This window comes from Lissotriton helveticus, chromosome 3_2 (genome assembly GCF_964261635.1).
Source record: "Lissotriton helveticus chromosome 3_2, aLisHel1.1, whole genome shotgun sequence".
Lineage (NCBI taxonomy): Eukaryota > Metazoa > Chordata > Amphibia > Caudata > Salamandridae > Lissotriton > Lissotriton helveticus.
The window spans coordinates 244,257,513-244,275,529 of record NC_136062.1 but is presented as its reverse complement, the minus strand read 5'-3'; the positions used below and the strand labels follow the sequence as shown (position 1 = coordinate 244,275,529).

At 43.4% G+C, this 18,017-nt stretch overlaps 1 protein-coding gene across 1 annotated transcript in view; it reads right to left on the bottom strand.

The window, feature by feature from the left end:
• Positions 1–305: 305 nt before the first annotated feature.
• COX5A (cytochrome c oxidase subunit 5A) overlaps positions 306–18,017 on the bottom strand; it is a 43,288-nt gene continuing 25,576 nt past the window's right edge. Inside the window, exons 3-5 of the mRNA XM_078685119.1 lie at positions 17,164–17,285; positions 10,710–10,828; positions 306–480 (exon numbers count right to left, since the gene is read on the bottom strand). Coding sequence (XP_078541245.1) covers positions 10,715–10,828; positions 17,164–17,285 — 236 coding nt within the window. The 3' untranslated portion in view covers positions 306–480; positions 10,710–10,714. The remainder of the gene's footprint in view (positions 481–10,709; positions 10,829–17,163; positions 17,286–18,017) is intronic.

The following is an 18,017-nucleotide window of genomic DNA, read 5'->3' as shown; positions in this document are numbered from 1 at the left end:
AATTTGGTAGTTTACCATCACTTTATGATGAGGCTGAAGACTTAACTCCGGGCCGAAAAGCAGTCCTCTGCAATTCACATAATAAAAAAATAGGTCCTCAATACCCCCTCCCCCCAAAAAAACCTATGCCAGACTTGTTTTTTGTTTTATGACAACACCTGAGATGGAGCACTATGAACATTCTATTTCAAGTCTCTGTAACACATTTCACACTGATCTGCTATCAATCTGTCTGCTAGTCTAAAACTAAACATGGTGAATGCTTCCTTCCAGTCTGCAGTCCATCACACCTTTTCCACAGAATATAGAGGTACAACAATTTTCCATTTATTAGGTCCAGTTCAATATTACATGGCTTCATCAGGACGCAATAAAAGAAAAGTTTTAATTCAAATAAGGTAATATCTTAACATATTTGCATCTTGAGGTGGCTGTGTACAGTAAAGTAGCATCAACAATAAAATTCAGAGGCAGGCCGACCTAGAAAAGAAGAAACATGGTTTAGTATTAGCTATTAAAGTACTAATTAGTTTTTGCTAAACCAGTTCCTACAAAATTACAAACTCAAAGTGGAAAATAATATCAACATGTACAGGTTAATGATTCAAATTAGCAGCAGAATAGTAATAAGAAAAAAAAAATCTGTTCAAAGATAAATTTTCTCCCCTGGGCAGCCAGCCAGCGACAAATACACATTTGGATTCATGCAGTTTCATTCAACCATGGAACAAATATTCAGGGATAAACACGGGACTGTAAAAGGATTATGTTACTTAGCCAGTAACCATCTGTTCTTGGCATGTAGAGTTGTAGATTCACATGCTTTGCAAACTCCTGCCATCTAGTGTTGGGTCTGGATGTTTGAAAGCTGTTTTTCGTCGCAGAAGTCTGTCACAGTCACAAGACAAGATGACCCGCAACTCCTTTCGGTGATCATGCGCATGGGCATCGATTCCATTGTTAGATTGTTTTCCCGCAAGAGGGTGTGAATGGAGTTAAGTGAGTGTAGTACAGAGATGTCCATGTGTATGTAATGTACATAATGAGAACTGCAACAACTACAGGTGTCTGGGCCGGTGGGAGGGCACATGTGAATCTACAGCTCTACATGCCAAGAACAGATGCTTATTGGGTAAGTAACAATCCATTCGAGGCATGTAGGCTGTAGATACACATGCTTTGCATAGGCTTTATAGCAGTATTCCCCAAACGCGGTGGCTAACCGGTAGGCGTGACAGTTGTTTCAAAAAGTATCTTTAGCACTGCTTGCCCTACATTGGCAACCACCCTTTTACCCAATGCATCTATCAATTTAGGCTCTTTGTCTGGGGAAGGTGCATCTGCAGAGGTCTGCAAACTTGCTCTTACGAGCATTAGAGACTACTGGTGAGTCTAAATGAAACTCTCCTTTAATAAAAATAGAATCAGATGGTGGGGGTTTATATTGGTCAACCCTAGGTGTTAAAATGTGGGCATGACCAGGGTCCTTAAATATTTCATCTGCATGTCTCAATATACATAGGAAGACTCTGACTTGTCCTATGTGAAGGCCCTGGAGTCTCATATTAAAAGTCTTCGTCCAAAGACTCTTTTTCTAATGTAACCCCATGATAAGCTGCTGTTCTTGAAACCAGCTCTATATAAGCTACGTTAATATCTGGAGGTGATGGCTTCACAGGGTGTAAATCTGGATCATTATGCATGGGTGGATCAATATTATAATCATCCCATGGATTGGCTGGTAAATGACTATTGTCATCGTCTCATCATCCCCTATATCAAACTGTGTATGAGGAGCCCCCTGAGGTGTTATGTGCAGAGGATCTGAGCCTGGCAATTGTGGTAGTGGTGGAGCGGACTGCGGAGTAGGGTGAACAGGACTTGTAGCCATGTCCTCCTTCATGAGATGACTCTTATAACCAGTGTCCTCTGAACTGACTACTTTTGGAAGGCGTTTTTGCCAAAATATGTCCAGTATTTGGATTGATGTATATTTTGTTTTGCTTAGGGTCTAATTTTGCTTTCATAATGTCCAGGATGAGTTCTGGAGGCTTTGGAAGGCCCCCTTTCGATTTCGACGCCGAACCGGACTAGTGTTTATTATCCTTCCAAGCAAAAGGTTTTGGTTCCGAAGACGATTTGACTCTACTATCCCGAGCCGGAAGGCTTGACTGTTTGTTTTGGTGCCTGGCCTTAGGACGGGCGTCGAAAACATGGTCTTGGTGCCAACCATGGCCCAAAGGCAGAGGGGGTCCCGAAGCCTTGTGTTTGGTCGCAGAGACATTGTGGGGTATAGGGGATTTAGTGCTCTCTGCATAAAATGTTACAATCATTAAAGAGTGGGGTCTAGATTAATTCCTATAGCATGAGAGCTATTACAGAGCAAATGTCAAGCTTTTAACTACAGACTGACAGCTTGTTAGATCTCCATTTTCAACTTTTAAATCACAGTCACTTTTTCACTAGTTTATTACATGCTATGTTTATGCTTTTCAAGACCTGGGTGGGCTTCCCAAAGCAATGCAGCGCTTGTACAAATTGATAATCAATAATCCCCATACTTTAGCAACATAGTTGATATTTGCAGACTGTTTAGGCAAAATTCCATGACACATTTTTCTACTCTGGAGCACTCGTTTAAGCTATTAACATCTGACATGTTTATAAACTGGACACAGAAACAAGGAAAGGTTTTAGATGTCGGAGAGAAGGAATGAGACTTGTTCACCAAGCAGGATAGTTTCTGGCCCCGGTCTCGTTTTATACTCTGGCACATGGTTGACAAAGTCCAACTTATAGCACAATCGATAATCAGAATCTTAATATGTTATCAGCACTTAGATGTAGGGATTGGCAGGGGGAATTGGCATGTAGGGATTGGCAGGGGGAATTAGCATGTAGGGATTTGCAGAGGGAATTAGCAAAGTGTTTGGTATTTCTAAAATAGTAAGCACTTGAATCACGAGAAAAAAGGTTTCAGTTTTAAGACAAATATGAAGCCATAGCAGGAGACAAACGCCATAGAATACACACAGACCGATAAATATAGCAAACCTTCTTTGATGGAATTCAATAGAGGTTTTATTAGGCTGCATAATCCATATAACCAATGCTATTAAGTCAAAGAAACATGCCCCATTTATCACTGTGTGCACATATGTTGCCCCAGAGTTGAGACTTTCCCCCCAGATACAGGCTGACTCTCTGCAGCCTTTACAATTTTTGTTTTACATCTAAATGAGGAAAAACCAGTTAGAATTTTCCATGTAATACAATATAACTGCATCATCAACCAAGAGCAAGAAAGGGATGCACAGCAACCCCAACACTAAGACACAGACTCCCAGATGAAGTAAAGTTCTACTCCGATCATTATTGAATATGCTAAAAAGATTGTGAGCTGAGCCACATCCCTACTTTACTTTTTAAAGGGAAATCTATTTGAGCCCCATCTGTGCTTAAGTGCTGAAGTAAACTGTGACCTAAGTTCCACTATGAAGAGTTTTCAAAATGTCAACTATTTATCCATCAAGATCACTGCCTAACGTAGTGGATGGCGGCGGGGAGGGGGGATATGGGGGCTACGGTCAAAATACTTGTGTTAAGTCAATAAAAGACTGGGCATACTAATGGCCACCCGGTATTTGATCTCCTGCTGCAGCAGCTTACCAAACATTTTAACAATCAAGTCAACAAAGAAATGGTTCGAAAATTCCTAAAACTCTGTATTCTTTCAGGAGAATAGTTTTAGCTTTGAGAAGGTCAGAAGTGAATGTCAATGTCTAAGAAGCTTGAATTGTCAATCGCACACTGGCCAAAAGTTCATGGGTGCTTGCAGCACAAGTCCCATTCATAACACAGATGGTGCCTACCACTAGCATCATAGTATTGCGGTGGAGGGCCTACTATTTTAAAAATCGTGTTGTTTATAATCTTTACAGTCATCCAAACATTTGACACCAAAACTATTTCAAAATGTTGCCAACAGAGTTAAGGTGGTTTGAATCACCTGTGAAGGCGCTGGACCCAATGAAAAGCAAGACGTGTAATTTCACCTCGTTTTCATCACTCAGACCTAGTCACTTAAATGTGCACTTCAACTTTTGCAACCTGAATTTTATACTGTGCTCTGATACACTAGATCTCAGCTGTTGAAGGGATCTCTGAATCAAGCCCCTACCGCAGTTGACCCTGGAAGAGAGCAATGTGGGAAAATGGGGAGAGGGTAGCATTTGCCTTGACAGTTAGCATATCCAGTTACTAGAGGCATGGCAGTGAGTGGATGAAGACTAGCATTGAGGTCTACAGTAGAGGGTACCATGTAGTTCTAATGTTTCCGAAGGATCATGCAACCTAAGACCAAATCCTGAATAATCTCATGAGTAAAAATCCAATTTAAATAAGTAGTGAGAAAAGACTTAGCAGTGGTGATGCCTTGAAGGAAATAAATGAAGGAAAGTAGTAAGGGTGTAGGCTTTAAAAAAAATAAAAAATAAAATTATGAAATATAAAAAAAAAAGTGGAGAAAGAGCAGCTGAGTAGGTAGGTACCCATTAAGTGACATGTAACAGGGGATGCACAATATGAATAATACAAACTTCTGGACATTGGACTAGAATTGTGCGTCAAGACAAAAACCTAGACAGACCTGTTTCCCCACTGGCTGATACAGGACGGGTGCAGGGTTTTCGGGACCGACTAGCTCGCTCGACTCTCAGATATATGGCGATCTGCATGCCAGACTCAAAAAGAGGCTGGGTTTGGTGGGTCTTGTGGTCAGGGCCGCACTGAGTATTTGGGTCGCACGCTGTCGGACCATAACCCACCTCATTGGGGTGGGTGCAGGGCACCAATTCTCACTTGGAGATATCTCTACGTACCAACCTTCTGGGGCCCCCGATAGCAGCTCACTTTGATACCAATGCTCATACTGACTCCCACAGCAGTGCTGAGTGGGACGCATTAAAGTTGGCAGTTATAGGTTTTTTGCCTTAGTTGGTAGGGGTGGGTTGCTCCCTCTGGGCCAACCTGGCCACCACAGAGGATGACACCTGGAAAATGAGATTCCACAGCGCCAGAGGCTCAACTTGCCCTATGGAAAGCACATATACAACACTTTGTAGTGTTAGTAAAACTCCATTACATTAGTAGGCAAGACTATTTCACTATAGCACATGCCCAGGGCAGCGGAGCAGGTCGGACATTGGTGAGGCTTGTACACTTGGGAGGGAGTTGGAGGCAGGGGTGGGGGTGGATGTTGGTGCCTCTGATCAAATAGGTAGCAGGGCTAACTGGAGAAATTATATACTTCCAAACAGGCTTACGTGAAAGCGTCACAGGACGTGCAAAGGAGCGAGAAGTGCTGGTTGTCCCCATATCTGAACAGAAACACCAGGAACAGATGGCCTCCAGGCTAAATCTTACCATACTTACACTACACAGTTGGTGCCATGACTTGCTGCATTTTACATGAGACTTTGAATCGCAGTAGACTCCTTGATATAACCAGAGAATGCTTCTTAGTGTCCATCCCCAAGCGAAGCAGGAGGCCCGGCATCCTAATGATACTCATCTACGCTGAATCTGGATTATAAAATACTCAGCAAGGTCCTGGCAAATAGACTTCAACCGCATCTTCATTGCCCCATACATGAGATCCAATACATAAAGAAATATTCAAAGATTGTGGTTGTGTGGTACTCACCAAGGCTAAGTATCGAAAAATTACAAAAGTCTGGTCATAGAATAAATTCTGCAGTTGTGCAGGCTGTGCGCACTGGGATTGGCCGCATGGTTGAAGGGGAGTAAGGGGTTGGGAGATGGGCTTAGACTGGGGTGGTGGGTGTGCCTCTGCCTACGTTTATACATACACACATGTATGCAGGACTTCGCCAGAGCCCAGGCCCTACAGTCCTGCCCTCCATGAACAGGCTAGTGTCATCTGATGATTATGCTGCTAACAAAGACATGTTTCAGCACAGGAATGTCAGATCCTGTGGTGGGGGGTACAGATCAAAACCAGGGCTCATCACAGCAGTGGGTTTTCAAACAGTGTAATCATTGCCGAATCATCTTTTTAGGTCGAGGACCTAAAGGCTGCGCTTGCGCAGTCTCCGGTCTGAGATTTAATGATTTGGCGATGGGGACTTGAACCCGCCTCTCTCCTCCTCTCTCCTCCATTGGGTGGCTTCCTAAACGGAAGCCAGCCATTGGAGGAGACAGGCGTCACTCCAAACAAGCCCCGTCTCTTTCAAATTCGGGGGCGTGTTTTTGGTGTTCTTTCCACCTGTGACGTCATCCGTCCCTCAGAACGCCAAAACACGCCCCCGAATCCAAAATTTTCGGAAGCTTGAGTCCGCCATTTTGCTGCTGGTTAAGATGAGGTAGGCTGCTCTGGCTGTCCTCGTTCCCGCATGTCTTTTTCCCGCCCCCCCTCCCGCTATCCGTGTCTTTTTCCCGCCCCTCTCCCGCTGATCGGTTCGCTCCCGCCCCCTCCCGCTGTCCGTGTCTTAGTTCCCGCCCCCCTCCCGCTGATGAGATCGGCCCGCTCTGAACTCCTGAATCAGCCCTAATGTTCCGGATTAAGTGCTCCAAGTCTTGCCACTAGCGCCCCCAGGTTCACCACTGGTACCCCTAAGTTTAACTGGTCACCCCTAGTACCCACACGCTCACCGCAAGAGCTCGCTCTCGCTGTCCTCCCCGCCGTGTCTTTTTCCCGCCCCCCTCCTGCTGTCCGTGTCTTTGTGCCCGCCCCCTCCCGCTGATGAGATCGGCCCGCTCTGAACTCCTGAATCAGCCCTAATGTTCCCGATTAAGTGCTCCAAGTCTTGCCACTAGCGCCCCCAGGTTCACCCCTGGTACCCCTAAGTTTAACTGGTCACCCCTAGTACCCACACGCTCACCGCAAGTGCTCGCTCTCGCTGTCCTCCCCGCCGTGTCTTTTTCCCGCCCCCCTCCTGCTGTCCGTGTCTTTGTGCCCGCCCCCTCCCGCTGAGGAGATCGGCCCGCTCTGAACTCCTGAATCAGCCCTAATGTTCCCGATTAAGTGCTCCAAGTCTTGCCACTAGCGCCCCCAGGTTCACCCCTGGTACCCCTAAGTTTAACTGGTCACCCCTAGTACCCACAAGCTCACCGCAAGTGACCCCTTGAACCCCCGACTCAGCCTTTCATAAGCCTGGCCATGACACTTCCTCACTGCAGGAGTCCCCTCACCTCGACCACCCCCCACATCTCTGCTCCTCACCCCCTTACTTCCCTCCCCTCACTTTCCCTTTCCCCTTTGCTCCTTTCCTCCTTTCTTTGCCTTTGTCCTTCCTCCTCTCTTTCCTCCTTTTTCTATTTCACTCTCTCTTCTTCTCCTGTCTTCTCCCTCCACTTCCCCTTTGCTCCTTCCCTCTCCTCCCTTCCTGTCTCAGAGAGTTTGGAGCACGCCTACCGGTGTCTTCACTCCTGACCCCAGCTCCCTGACTCCTGACCCCAGCTCCCTGACTCCTGACCCCAGCTCCCCCGTCTACCAACTCCTGTCCCAGCCCCTCTGTCCAGCACCTCCTGACCCCGGGAGCCCCCTCCTCCGGCCGCACCCAGAGTATGAGGGCAGCGTGTTCAGCTGTCCTGTCCCGAGACAACCAGCTCCTGGCAGCCCCTCTCCCGCAGCTGTTTCAGCAACCCTGTCCAACTCCAAGCCTGTCTGGGCATTCCGACTCGAGATGACCCCCTCCCAGCCACTTCCCTTTGGACACTGGCCTTTATTGGTTCAAACAAACAGGAGGCGTCATTGTGCAGTATACTCCCTCCCCAGTACAAAGGCACCTGGGAGTGGGGGGCTTCAGGCCAAGGACCCCCACCCTTCCCCTCAGGAACAAAGGCAGACCGGGGGCAGACTTCTGGCCAAAGGGCACAACCTATTCCCAAGGAGGGCGTTTAGTATATCGATTGTTTGGGTTCGAATGCCGGCTCCGCCCCGTGCCCTTCTGTGATTTTAGGCCGGTAAAGTGAAAAGTCAAACATTCCTGGAATCTGCAGTTTCTTCCTCACCCTCATCAGCCCGGAACCCCAGGGGTTCGATTCAACACTGATTGCATTTGAGGGTAATACAAGGTGCGCATCTTAACTCTAAACACACCGAGTTTCGAGGAGTTGTGTTACTAGGAACCGCAGTCCTTCTCCCAGAGGTCCCATCTCGGACAGTCTAGGTAGCACATGCTCTGATGGGTTACTTACAGCCTCCAGGGAAGGGAGCTTTGTAAATAAATGTAGGGTGCCAATGAGACGGCACAGCACTCTGCACTACTCAGCTATACTGTGCATGTAGTGCCTAGATACGCTCTGTATGAATTACTCAGCTATACTGTGCACGTAGTGTCTAGAACGACTGTATGAATTACTCAACTATACTGTGAATACAGTGCCCAGATAAGCAGAGTGAATTGCCCCCAGGCGATCTTTGGTAAAGTGAACGGCGCTTGTGTCAGGTAGGATAAATACTTTATTATTGCCATTTTTCTTGCCTCTGCCCCCCTGATTGTGCTCGTTTTCTTGCCTTCTACTCCCTGATTGCACTCGTTTTTCTTGCCTTCTGCCCCCTGATTGCACTAGTTTTTCTTTATTTATTTTATTTATTTATTCAGAGTTTTATATAGCGCGAACAAGATCTTTACAGATGTCAGAGCGCTTCACAGAAACAGGGGGTGACGATAGCATGAGGGTGACGCGATATAATATTGGGTGCAGTATAAACTTCAGTAGCATGATCGGATAGCAGTCACGTTCTAATAGAATGTCAGTAAACAATCAGATAAGCAAAAAATAAAAGACGATACTGAGTCTTACATACAATTACGATAGAAATCAGGAGAACTTATACTATAAGTATCTAAAAGTTACAGGGAGCAAGGGGAAGGGGCCTCGATATACAGTAGGCTAACATGAATAGTCTAATAATAGATATTTAGTGAGTAGCATAGAAGGATCGACTGACCATCATGTACTAGTGGCAAACAAGAGGAATAAACAAATCTAGGTCATGCAAAATATGACATTAATTGACATTAGACAATCATGAAACCAGTAATACCCAAGCGGCATGAAAGTCAATGAGGAACAGACATTAAAGTTCAGGTGAACTTAGCCATGAGGATGGCTTTCACCTCTTTCTTAAAGAAGGCCGTGGAGGAGATAAGCCTGGTTTCGGGAGGGAGTGCGTTCCAGATCCTCGGCGCCATTCCTGAGAAGGAGCGTTTGTATGTTTTTTCCTTCCGGAACCTGCGAGGTTTCAAGAGTAAGTTTTTTGAACTTCTATTGGATCTCGACCCTCCTGATATAGTTAGCTTTTGAGTGAGGTAGTTAGGTGCATTGTGGTGTACAGCCGCGTGTGTCATCAAAGCGATTTTCAGTTGTATTCTGGCTTCAAAGGGCAGCCATTTCAGAGATTTCAAGTCAGGAGTTATATGAGAGTGTTTTCTTGAGCCCGTGATGAGTCTCGCGGCAGCGTTCAAGGAAGCTCTTAGGGGTGCAGTTGTTGCTAAAGGGAGACCACTGATGGTCACAATTCCATAGTCAATGCGGGGGATGACTAGGGCTTGAACTGCATTTTGGAAGTCTTTGGCTGGGAGGAAGGGTTTCAACTTTCTCAATGTGTCTTGCCTCTGCTCCCCTGATTGTGCCGTTTTTCTTGCCTCTGCCACCCTGCTTGTGCCGTTTTTCTTGCCTCTGCCACCCTGTTTGTGCCGTTTTTCTTGCCTCTGCCACCCTGTTTGTGCCATTTTCTTGCCTCTGCTCCCCTAATTGTGCCATTTTTCTTGCCTCTCCCCCCTTATTGTGCTCGATTTCTTGCCTTCTGCCCCCTGATTGCACTAGTTTTTCTTGCCTCTGCTCCCGATTGTGCCATTTTTCTTGCCTCTGCTCCACTAATTGTGCCATTTTTCTTGCCTTTTGCCCCCTGATTGCACTAGTTTTTCTTGCCTCTGCTCCCCTAATTGTGTTATTGGCAATGTAAATGACAATGTCATTTATTTTTTTTGTAGGTGGCTCTGTGTGGGTGGCTCTGTCTGTGAGGGTGGCTCTGTGTAGGGTGTAGCTATTGGCATTGTTAATGACAATGCCATTTATTTAACAATTACGCTATTGGCAATGTAAATGACAATGCCATTTATTGATTTAAAAAAAAAAAAAAACACGAAATGTCATGAGCAATGCAAATAGCTCTACCTTTAATGATGCCGAGACCATTGCATTGTAAATGCTTGTTTTCATTTAGCCATACAAGTAAGTTCTGTTTGTGTTAAGCAATTAGTTGCTTCAATATATTATACAGCAAGAGCTCTGGGGTTCCTTCTGTTTTGAGTCCTTACAACATGTTGATTAAAAGAATTCATGGTTATAGCATACCAAGATGGATGAAATCACCATTTGGCAAAAGACTCATTAAAAGCAACAATTACTTCAACTAAAGATACTCACCCAGCAATAAGATACAAAAATGCTTCTAATCAAGTGGGCGTTATTTACCAAAATAAAAAATACAAATGTTAGGTTCTAAATATCTGAACTCTGCAGATTAAAATTGTGTCTTTTGTAGATTCTCCCCCACCCGCCCCCCCAAATAAGTTTAAAGACGCAATGGTTCTAGTACTGTTTCCAAAAACACTAATAATAGTTAAAACAGCGTTTTGAAGCATCAATTATAAATATTAATTTAGGCCAATCCTTACAATGTTCATGCTTTATCTAAGCCAAGTTCCTCTGGAGTGGCAACTCCCAGCTCGTCTAAAGTTGGTCGAAGTTCTTGGATAACATAAGGGTATATTTCCTTGTGAGGTCCAGCTTTATCCTGTTTGAAGAAGGAAAACAGATTGGAATTAGTTTAAAACGAACAGTAAAAAGAAAATAACTAATCTTCTATGATGCTTGTATTCCCTCTAGCAATGGGGATAAATGACAACAGATTCAACCATCTTGCCCACTCTTGATCTGAAGGACTGAGTGGGATATGTGATCTTATTCTTATGCCCTTTCAGGAGGGATGAATTTCGGGTGTGGGAAGGGGACAGAAAAAGTTTTTATATCTATTAACCACAAGATATAAATATGGGTGGCTGTATACATGTGTTGAGGCCTTTCTAGATTATAAGGCTTAATCAAAATAAAATTTTTCATTTACAAAATGATGGAAGAACATTACACTAAGAGAAGAATGATGTTACAGAACTAAGACAAAATGTTTCTTTGTTGACAGTTAGCATTTTCCATTGTCTGCCACGGTTTGATTGCATTTAAACATTAAAATAGACCCAAATGACACCCTCATTCACCCTGCCCTACCTGCCTTCTGTAGGGACAGACAGCTGCATACAAACACTTGGATTTGGTCCAAGTGTGTCAGTGCACTTTCAACTGTAAGACTTTAAAAACTCCTTTATTAAGCATAAACAAAGTAAAAATACCGGTCTCAGCGCTGGGCAGACAACAGTTGCAAAATGTACGTTTCATTGTTTTCAAGAATCACTTTAAGGGCCTATAGGAAATCGCAGTGCTGCACGTTCCATATTATAACGACACAGTGGGAACAGATGCACATTGTTTGAGTTTTCATTGCTCTCTTCAGTTCTCATTTCAACTTTTGCAAGAACTTAGTTGGCTTAAAGCAAGCCCATTAGTCACCACTGGTGGTCTTTATTATAAATCATGTTTTGTTTCCTTAATACTTACTGGCTTACCTTCCTCTTGCTTGTTTGGCTTCCCCTGGATCCTAACCTCTGTACCATTCTTTTGATTGGTCGACTAGTATGCTTCCACTGCTCACTTTTAAGCAACACTGAACACTCAGTCTACTTCTCCATTACGACTGCGGCACCTTTTCATATTAATTTATTTTCTTGAAGAACCAGGGAGTAAACAGCCCTTCCGCCTTAAAAAGTTTTTTATTTCGTTGGTATTGGGGGCTGGTGTCATTTCGTAGACGTGCCCATGCATGAGGGCACATGTGCGCTTGAACAGTGACCCAATCGGGCACCTAGGAACCGACTCAGCCACTAATCATTGGGCCTTCTTTTTCTCTCTTTTTGCAGGTGAATGACTGCATTGTTGGCCTCCACCAGAAGTCCACATTCACATCATTTACAGGTTATTGAACATGCAGCACTTGCTAGACCAAGACTTCTAAGAGGCAGTACAGCACATTCAATTCACACAGAGACCATAAGGGAATGAAAGCGCTTTGGCAAAAGCTCTATTTTTAGGTCTCACCTACCAGACAGCACAAGTTGTCTTCTTGCGATAAGACCTATTGTCACCTTACATACGGGTTCGAGCCCATCCACTGATTACCACCATTAGTTGGATTTTTCACTCATTCGTTTTCTTTTTATTTGTTAGCTTGAATGGGATTTTCTGGAAGTGTGCAAGTTTAATAGAGAATGCATAGGACTACCAAAATGATGAAGCATTGTGCACTTTTGTTTTAATTAAAGGTCTTCACCATGTTGTGCCGCATTATTGGCAAATTCAATGTCCCAAAGGCAAGACCCATTAGATTTTCCAATCCATGTTGCTGTAGACATTTACAACCAAACCATGCTGTTGATAAGCATACATGGAAGTCATTTCTGTCTGCCGGATGGGCAGCAATAGACTCCCCTCACCCCCAATATCGTAGCAGCAGAAACCACCAATACAGTGCTAGTGGACACAGCCGCAAGGGTCCAGACTCCACTTGTATGAGAGAACAGTGAATTCTGCTCTAAATCCTACCCCAACATAATATTTGTGAGAGGGCTCTTATTTTTCCATCAGAGACATGACACCATTAGATCAATGGATGCTTCAAAAGAGTTGCTGCTTGTACGGCACCGACAGTCCTCAGAACCCAGTCACTGACTTCCTACAGGAGGTGGAAGCACTTCTGCAAAACAATCAACTCAAAAGGTTTCTTTACAGTCCAGGGGAGGGTTTATCACTATGTGCTTATCAGTTAAAAACTAGTATACATACACACAGTTCAAGATGACACCATTTAAAGATGCCTCTACTCCAAGGAGTAAGACACATAACTGCACCTGCAACCATTATTTACAAATTATAATCTTATGTCACACAACACAAGAAATGTGCCTAACTTCCCATGGCGCACCTGGGCAAAATCAGATGTCTATACCCTTAATTTGTGCTGCTTGGCTGATGAAGTTAGAGTTCAGATACGTAAGCCTCCCAAAAATATGTATGGATATTATTAAAGAATCTAGGAAACATGGAAGAGTGAAGCAGATAACAAGAAGCGCTTTGTTGCATCCTGCTTCCAAATACATCTTTTCTGACTTCTGCTTAGACATTTCACTTACTTAATGTGATACATTGGCACTCGAGTGACTCATAATTTTGAGTTTATTCGCCCGCCCTAACAGCCTGTGTTAAGATCAGAGACATGAGCTCATGCTTATGAGTCAGATCATAAATTAGTTTCTGGACACCCTCAAATCCACTTACTCACCAAGTTATATCACTAATGTAAAGTCTGAATACACTGCTTGCAAGACTACAAAAATCTTATTAGGAAACACCACAAGCTACACACAAACATTTTACTCTGAAGAGTGATCCAGGGGCATCGGCTCAAATAATACTGTAGACTATGTACGAAAGACGTTTGCATTTAATATGCAAAAGTGGCTTGGGTTGTATCTCCAGAACGTGATTAAGCCATGAAACAGCTGCAGGCTTACTTAATAACTATCTCTACATATCACACTTATGCTTAAAACCAGCAAACGTACTTGTTGCATCCGGGAGCACCCACAAAGTCTGCTCCCAGCTGGCAGGAGATTGTAAAAATGCTCCCACTGGCTGGAAACAGATTTTTTATCAGTTTTCATGCCTGCATCAGATCAACAGATTGCTCCCATCCGGAGGGTGCAGCATAAATAGATGCCCTCTCCAAGTGGGAGCATTATTGTGTGTTTGTATCTTTTTATAGATAGCGCCCCCTATCCCTAGGGCCATTTCAGTACTCTGGGAGGGGGTGCACTGAGATGGGATACACCGGTCTGAAAATTGCTCGGGGGATACTCCCTTCACTTTAAGCGATTTCGGCCCCGGGGATGGGCAACGTGGCTTTCCTCCTCTTATAATTACATTGGGCCTCAGGAAATAGGGTTACTGGGACTGAATCAGACTCAAGGGCGTGGGTGTTTCTCACCCTCTGGCCCAAATTACTAACTTGGACCCCGGGAGATGAGAGTTGCGGAGGGGGCTGCACGCACCCTCAGATTAATCTATAAGAAGGCCAACCCTATGCTGTGCACTCCAAAGTCTGTGGTGGTGTGGGGACAGGAGCATGCGGGGTGTAGAGTGTTTGGCCACAGGACCTGACCGCAGGCCAAGCTCTGTGGCCAATACCAAGCTGCACACTGTTAAAGGCTCTGTGCAGCATGGAGTTGGCTGCTTATGCAGTTGGACACAGGACCAGACTGCGAGCCTAGCCCTGCAGCTAACACTGCGCTGCACATGATAAAAGGACATACACAGCGCAAGGTTGACTGCCTACGGGTTGCGAGGTTTGTATTTGCGCCTTGTGGCCAACCTCCTGGCCGTGTGCAGAGTGGGGTTTGCTGCAGGGTTCGGCATGCAGGTGGTTGGCTTCACGCATGATACTAAAATATTACATTACATTAAAAAGACAGTAATTCAATGTAAAGAAACAAAAAGTTAAATTAACATTATAGTTAGGTGAATATATCCGTGCTAACATTAATGTTTTGAACAAAAAAAACTGAAATTTACCAGTTAGAGTTAACAGAGCTAACTTGTGCCCTTGCCATGCACTGCTCATGACCTCAGATATTACACTGATCATTACATGTGACATCACTGATTACATCATACAATGTGTGCTAGTTTATTTGTGTGCTAGTTTATTTTATAGTTTACAAAGTGGCGGGTAACTACCATATTACTTTCCTACCTTATTTTGTACAGCCTGTGCCCAACAAATGGGTGTAAAGGTTTACAAAACGCATGTGCTTCTAAAGCATCATCGATATGTAGGGGTAGTAACCACATTATAAATCTTTGAATTGAAGACTAGCTTGTGTTCAGATGACAGTTGATGACTTGTGACCAGTATATTCCACACAAGTTTCTCGGTTCTGCAGAAAATCTTTCCAAAAGGGCAAAGATTCTACCTCTTAGATATTAAGTATTGTAAGCAGCCTTGAGTTATTAGACAGATTCGTCTGAGCGATACAATTTCTACATAACAAAGAACAGCGTATGCACCAGTTACTAACTTATGTACACATGCTTTTTTGCTTCAGAAGATGGGCGAACTAACGTTTTCGCCACAGTATAAAGGCTGCAGGTAGTATGATCTTTAGCACCTTCAGATCGTGGCTATTTTAAGTGAAGTGTCTTTTTAGACAAGTGTTGCTTGGCGAATACTGTTCTTACTAGATACTTGTTAATAAGCTGTGGCATATTTATCGGGAGAGTTTCCCTATCTGTAAACAGTATGGCACAGAGTAAACTCTTCATGGAGTGAACACTGTTTACAGTATCCACTTTTCTAATCATATCAACTTCATTTCTCAATGTAGATTCAGCGACTGAGGGGTTTGAATCATACTAAAGCTGCCCGTAAAAGGGTATTCATTTTGAAACAGACAAAGTATCTTGAGGACTTGGTTTTCTCTGAACAGCTGTATATAAATTGCACAGCAGGTGCAGTAGTGGTTACCCATCTACCTGTGGTTGATTGTTAATGTGAACTTAACTACCCATGAAGTGTATATTATTGGGTCAATGTTGAACAGAACACATGCTTGCTACACCTTAGGGAGTTCTATCTGACATGACATTAAAGATGCTTCATATTATTTTGAGCTATTTTGTACTTACTTTCAGGCTCATCATGTAATACTAATTTGAAGAGCAAAAGAGGCTTGACAATGTCATGAGGGATGTCATAAATGAGGTGACAGAAAAATTGAGTGTTCCAATATGCGAGGTCATAAGCAGTACATGGCAGAAGTACAACCGGTTGTATGACAGAACAAAGCTGTGAAATATTCAGTATGCCTTCACCACGCATTTTTTACCCCACATCTTGTTAGATCGTATGTACATGTATAGATTTATTTAAACAATGTATTTGTGGGGGGAGACCCCACCCACACCCCTGAATTAAACCTTGAATGCGTGGTAAACGCATATGTTATAAAAGCATATGCGTTCTAAAAACATGGGTGGTAAAAAAAAAAAATGCATGGTGAAGGCACAACTTGGTAAAAACCATGTTGTAAAGACTGTTTCGCGTTATAGTTATCTCTGCTAACTAGGACTAGTGAATGTGTTTTTTTTATTTAGTTCAAAGCGTTAATGCCATCACTGACATTCACTCAATTATAATGTTACTTTAACCTTTGTATTTTTCAGTGAATATATATTCACTCGATCAATGAGACTTTTTTGTTGCTGATCCCAGCAGAGCAGATGCATTTGGAGAGTAGAACCTCGCATATACTGTTACTTCCCTACAAAATCTATCTTAACAGGCATCTCACGAGGGGGACAAAGTGCAGATATTTTCCCCAGCTGCAGCAAACAGACATTTCGGCAAAAGCCTGGATTGCTGTGTTAGCGTTAAAATTAACTACCACAACTTAAAATCATGAAAATTAAAAACATGCATTTTATCAATATGGAAAACAGAACAAATGGTACAAGACAAGGTTCATTATTCTTGACCATTTTAACCTGTTTCTACTACGCATTTGGATAGACTCACTACAGTGCATTAATTAATACACTACAATACCATCAGTCCTCAAAAGTAAAATAAAATCATTCACAACGAAACAATAAAGTCCTCAAATAAATAAGAAGTTTAGAACGGGGCACGTAGACACTGTTAAACCATGTATTCACATATCTCAAAGGACCGATTCTATCCTATAAATGAATTCTTTGTGAAATCGTAGTGTGTGTCTCCACACATTAAACTCCACTTATACCGTCAAACCTCTAAACTATGCTAGTCACAAAAGTGTACACAAACTGGGAAAGTGTTGATGTTGCGGGATGGCTCTTGAAATTAGGTTGGAACCATTAATATGCTCTACGACAGGCAATGAGAAAGGAATCCCAATGACTGGCACATTTTATGGATGAACTCACCTTTACAGCTTCCAAGATGCGAATTGCACTAGCCAAATCGTTTAACCGTCGGCACGCCCTTAATGCCGCATCAATGATTTTTGGTTCTGGAACAAGGTCATAACCAATTAAGGTATTCATACCTATTGAGAGATCAAGAATGCCTCATCAACATTTAAGTGCAGAAGTTTGAAAAAAAGATCAAAGTAATTGGTTTCAGCAATCAAAAAAAGGTCTCCTTCTGATGAATTTCATGCAACTTAATTTATGTCTAGTTGTGCTTCGTTTTCAAGCAAGGACAAAACACCCATCTAAAACACCACTGCTTCATTATTAACACTGAATACCTCACATGCATTGGGTCCTAGAAAACTAATTGAAAGAAAAAAAGTCTGCATCCGTAACAAAGCAATATCAATTTCAATGGAACATTTCATATCTTCATGAAATCACACAAATATATACATTTAGCACGTGTTTAAAAAACCCAAAAGTCACACAACGCCTTTGTTTAGCCTCAAAGGACAGGTCAGTTGCTTTAAGGTAACCCACAAGTTGCAAAAGAACTCAGTTTAGCACAATGGCAAATTAATGCTCCGATTGAAAACAAAAGATTCCAGCCAGGCAGCAGAGTTCAGCTTCCAGTCCACTGACCTAGGTATCCAAGCGATCTAAGAATACCATTGTGTTGTTTAAATGTGGAATAACCACTTTAACATCACCCTAACAGCTGGTGCCTTGGGGAGAGGGGTAGTTGGGGGTTGGCAAAGCCACAAACCGTACCAAGGATCGCTTTTTCACACCTACTTAAAGGCACAATTTCCTAAACCTGGGCTACGACTCCGAAGTCCTCAAGGTCATTGCCATTACACACA